This window comes from Aegilops tauschii, chromosome 4 (assembly GCF_002575655.3).
Source record: "Aegilops tauschii subsp. strangulata cultivar AL8/78 chromosome 4, Aet v6.0, whole genome shotgun sequence".
Classification (NCBI taxonomy): domain Eukaryota; kingdom Viridiplantae; phylum Streptophyta; class Magnoliopsida; order Poales; family Poaceae; genus Aegilops; species Aegilops tauschii.
The window spans coordinates 504336871-504339960 of NC_053038.3; the positions used below are offsets into that span (position 1 = coordinate 504336871).

The 3090-nt window shown below is 55.3% G+C and overlaps 1 protein-coding gene across 1 annotated transcript; it reads left to right on the forward strand.

The window, feature by feature from the left end:
- The first annotated feature begins 621 nt into the window (after positions 1 to 621).
- LOC109755433 (alkane hydroxylase MAH1) lies at positions 622 to 2684 on the forward strand. The gene has a single exon (XM_020314345.4). It carries the CDS (start codon positions 859 to 861, stop codon positions 2389 to 2391), a length of 1533 nt encoding a protein of 510 aa, XP_020169934.1. The 5' UTR covers positions 622 to 858; the 3' UTR covers positions 2392 to 2684.
- Positions 2685 to 3090: the final 406 nt, after the last annotated feature.

Below are 3090 nucleotides of genomic sequence, written 5' to 3' on the forward strand. Positions count from 1 at the left end.
ATGGATTTGCTTCCTCTATCATGATGTTTTCGCTCTGTCTTGCTTTCGCTTATTTTTACTCCCTCCCTTCCGGTTTATAGGGCTCAAATATAAAATCTCATTAACCAAGGCAGATGATGAGTGGAGGAATGTATCTCGTACTTTACAAAACTACCCAAATTAAACTGGTGCATTAATTTGGATTAATTGCAGTGCATGCATGCTTGGCCATTGTAGATGAGTAGAAACATTACATGCATTGGTGAGTTCATTTTTAATTCTTGCATGCAAATATTTAATGCGCCTCGGAATCTCAATAGGAGATGAAGATGAGACCTTTAAATTGGAAAAACTAAAGAACTGAGATCAGCCATATAAATCGGAAAAGGAGGGAGTACCATATTCCGCACCTTGAATTTATTATGTTGTATCAACCATGTGTGTACGGTACACAATGCATTATATAGTTGAAATTCAATTGAAAATGTTATACCCATATCTTGGAAATTGACAACTAATTTTGTTGACTTTCCAGGTGCATATTTGTGGACTTCACTCTAAATTAAAAATGACCATGAACAGACTGCACCTACACCACTGGTCTCAAGATTTCAAAGCCACGTTTGTGAATTGTGATGATCAATCATAATCAAAACAATTTGTTTGTGAACAGACTGCCAATCAGGAGTAACATTTGAAATGAAAGCCAACCCCGACATTGAATCATTGATTATGCTCTGCTCGAGTACCAGTACATCTATGACTATGGGTGACCCTCACCCTCCGAACGTTCGCTAGTCTCCATTCTCCAACTCCACACCACCATTGGCGCGCTCCACCGCGACCTTAAGTGTGTACGGTGCAAGAGAGCTGGCGAAAATGGCGTTCGTCTCCTTCCTCGAGCTCTCGCTCTCCTTGCTCTGCTTCGTCGTCTTCTACTACTTCCACGCCAGGTCCAAGCGGAAGAACCCGGTGATCCCGCTGGAGTGGCCGCTGGTGGGCATGCTCCCGGCGCTCCTCGCCAACCTCCCGCGCCTCCACGACTGGGTCACCTCCCTGCTCACCGCCAGCCCGCTCAACTTCCGCTTCGTCGGCCCGCCGCGCTCCGGCATGGAGCTCTTCCTCACCTCCGATCCGGCCAACGTCCGCCACGTTTTCACCTCCAACTTCGCCAACTACCCCAAGGGCCCCGAGTTCGCCGAGATCATGGACATCCTCGGCGGCGGCATCTTCAACGCCGACGGCGACTCCTGGCGCCGCCAGCGCGCCAAGGCGCAGCTTCTCATGTCCGGCCCCCGGTTCCGGGCCTTCGTGACACGGTGCAGCCGCCGCAAGGTCGAGCGCGACCTGCTCCCGCTGCTCGCCCACGTCGCCGGCGGCGGCACCGGCGTGTGCGACCTGCAGGACGTGTTCCTCAGGCTGACGTTCGACACGACGACCACGCTGGTGTTCGGCGTCGACCCGGGCTGCCTGGCCATCGGCTTCCCGGAGGTGCCGTTCGCTCGCGCCATGGACGACGCCATGGACGTGCTCCTCGTCCGCAACGTGCTCCCTCCGTCGTGGTGGAAGCTGGTGCGGTGGCTCGGGGTCGGGTACGAGCGGAAGATGGCCGTCGCGTGGCGCGACATCGACCGGTTCATCGGCGAGACGATCGCCAAGCGGCGGGAGGCGGTGAAGGCGAGAGGCGGCATCGAAGACTCGGCCGACCTGCTCTCCTCCTACATCGACGACGACGACGACGAAGCGAGCACGGTCGTCGACGCCTTCCTCCGCGACACGACCATGAACCTCATGCTGGCCGGCCGCGACACGACCGGCTCGGGGCTCTCCTGGTTCTTCTACCTCCTCACGAGGAACCCGGGCGTGGTGTCCAAGATCCTCGCGGAGCTCGACACCGTGAGTTCCAGCACCACCACACCGGACGGCATGGTGACGTACGACCCGGACGAGCTGGGGCGGCTGACGTACCTGCACGCGGCGCTGTGCGAGTCGCTCCGGCTGTACCCGCCGGTGCCGATGGAGCACAAGGGCGTGGTGGCCGCGGAGGCGCTGCCGAGCGGGCACGAGGTGCGGCCGGGGGACAAGATCATGGTGTCGCTGTACGCGATGGGGAGGATGGAGGCGGTGTGGGGCAAGGACTGCCGGGAGTTCCGGCCGGAGCGGTGGATCGGGGAGGACGGCAAGGCGCGGTACGTGCCGTCGTACAAGTTCGTGTCCTTCAACTCCGGCCCGCGGACGTGCCTCGGCAAGGACATGGCGTTCGTGCAGCTCAAGGCGGTGGCGGCCGCCGTGGTGAGGAACTTCGAGGTGGAGGCGGTGCCCGGGCACGCCGTGGAGCCCAAGATCTCCATCATCCTCCACATCAAGAACGGCTTCAAGGCCAGGATCAAGAGGAGGCACGCAGGTGCTTGATTAAAAGGCGAATTCAGAGTAATCGATCGTGTGGCTGGTGATCGTGAAAGAAAGATGCATGGAGTTGGCGAATTTGTAGCTGCGCTTGATCGATCGATCGCTGACAAGGGACGCCGCAGGTAGCTAGAAGGAAAAATCTAGTGTCGAACTGTTGAATGTATCGTGTTGCCCACTTGGCCAGTAGCAAGTCGTAATATTCTCGTCACTCTGTTGTCGATCTCAATCTCAAATCGATCAGTGTCAACTAGTAGTACTCACTCCGTCCTAAAATAAAAGTCTCAGCTTTGTATAAAGTTGCATTAAGGTTGAGTCTATCAAAACCAAAACCAGACCAACTGCAGTTCAAGTTCACGTAAGTTCAAACAACATTCAGGCCCTGAACCTATCCTAACTGCAGTTCTTGGTTCAGTTCGAACTCCAACGCATCATGACAGGAGAAAAGCTGCCTGCATGCCGGTATTATAATTTCTCCCGTTGAATCACGAATCACCAAACCAACAAAGGATCCGTCCGTGTTTAGTTTAATCCAACCGGCCGGCGGGAGGGGCAACACCCAGCGCTGCACCACCTGCGTGCTAGGCCCTCTCAGATGCACGTTCAGCGAATCTTCATTAGCTATCACACCCTCGCTCTTCACAATTTTATCAGGATAGGTGTGCATGCGTGAGTTCGTATAGATGAGCCATGAGCGATCACATG

Bases quoted from the DNA above. Each gene is read 5' to 3' on its own strand.
- LOC109755433 (XM_020314345.4), top strand. From the start codon at position 859: ATGGCGTTCGTCTCCTTCCTCGAGCTCTCGCTCTCCTTGCTCTGCTTC.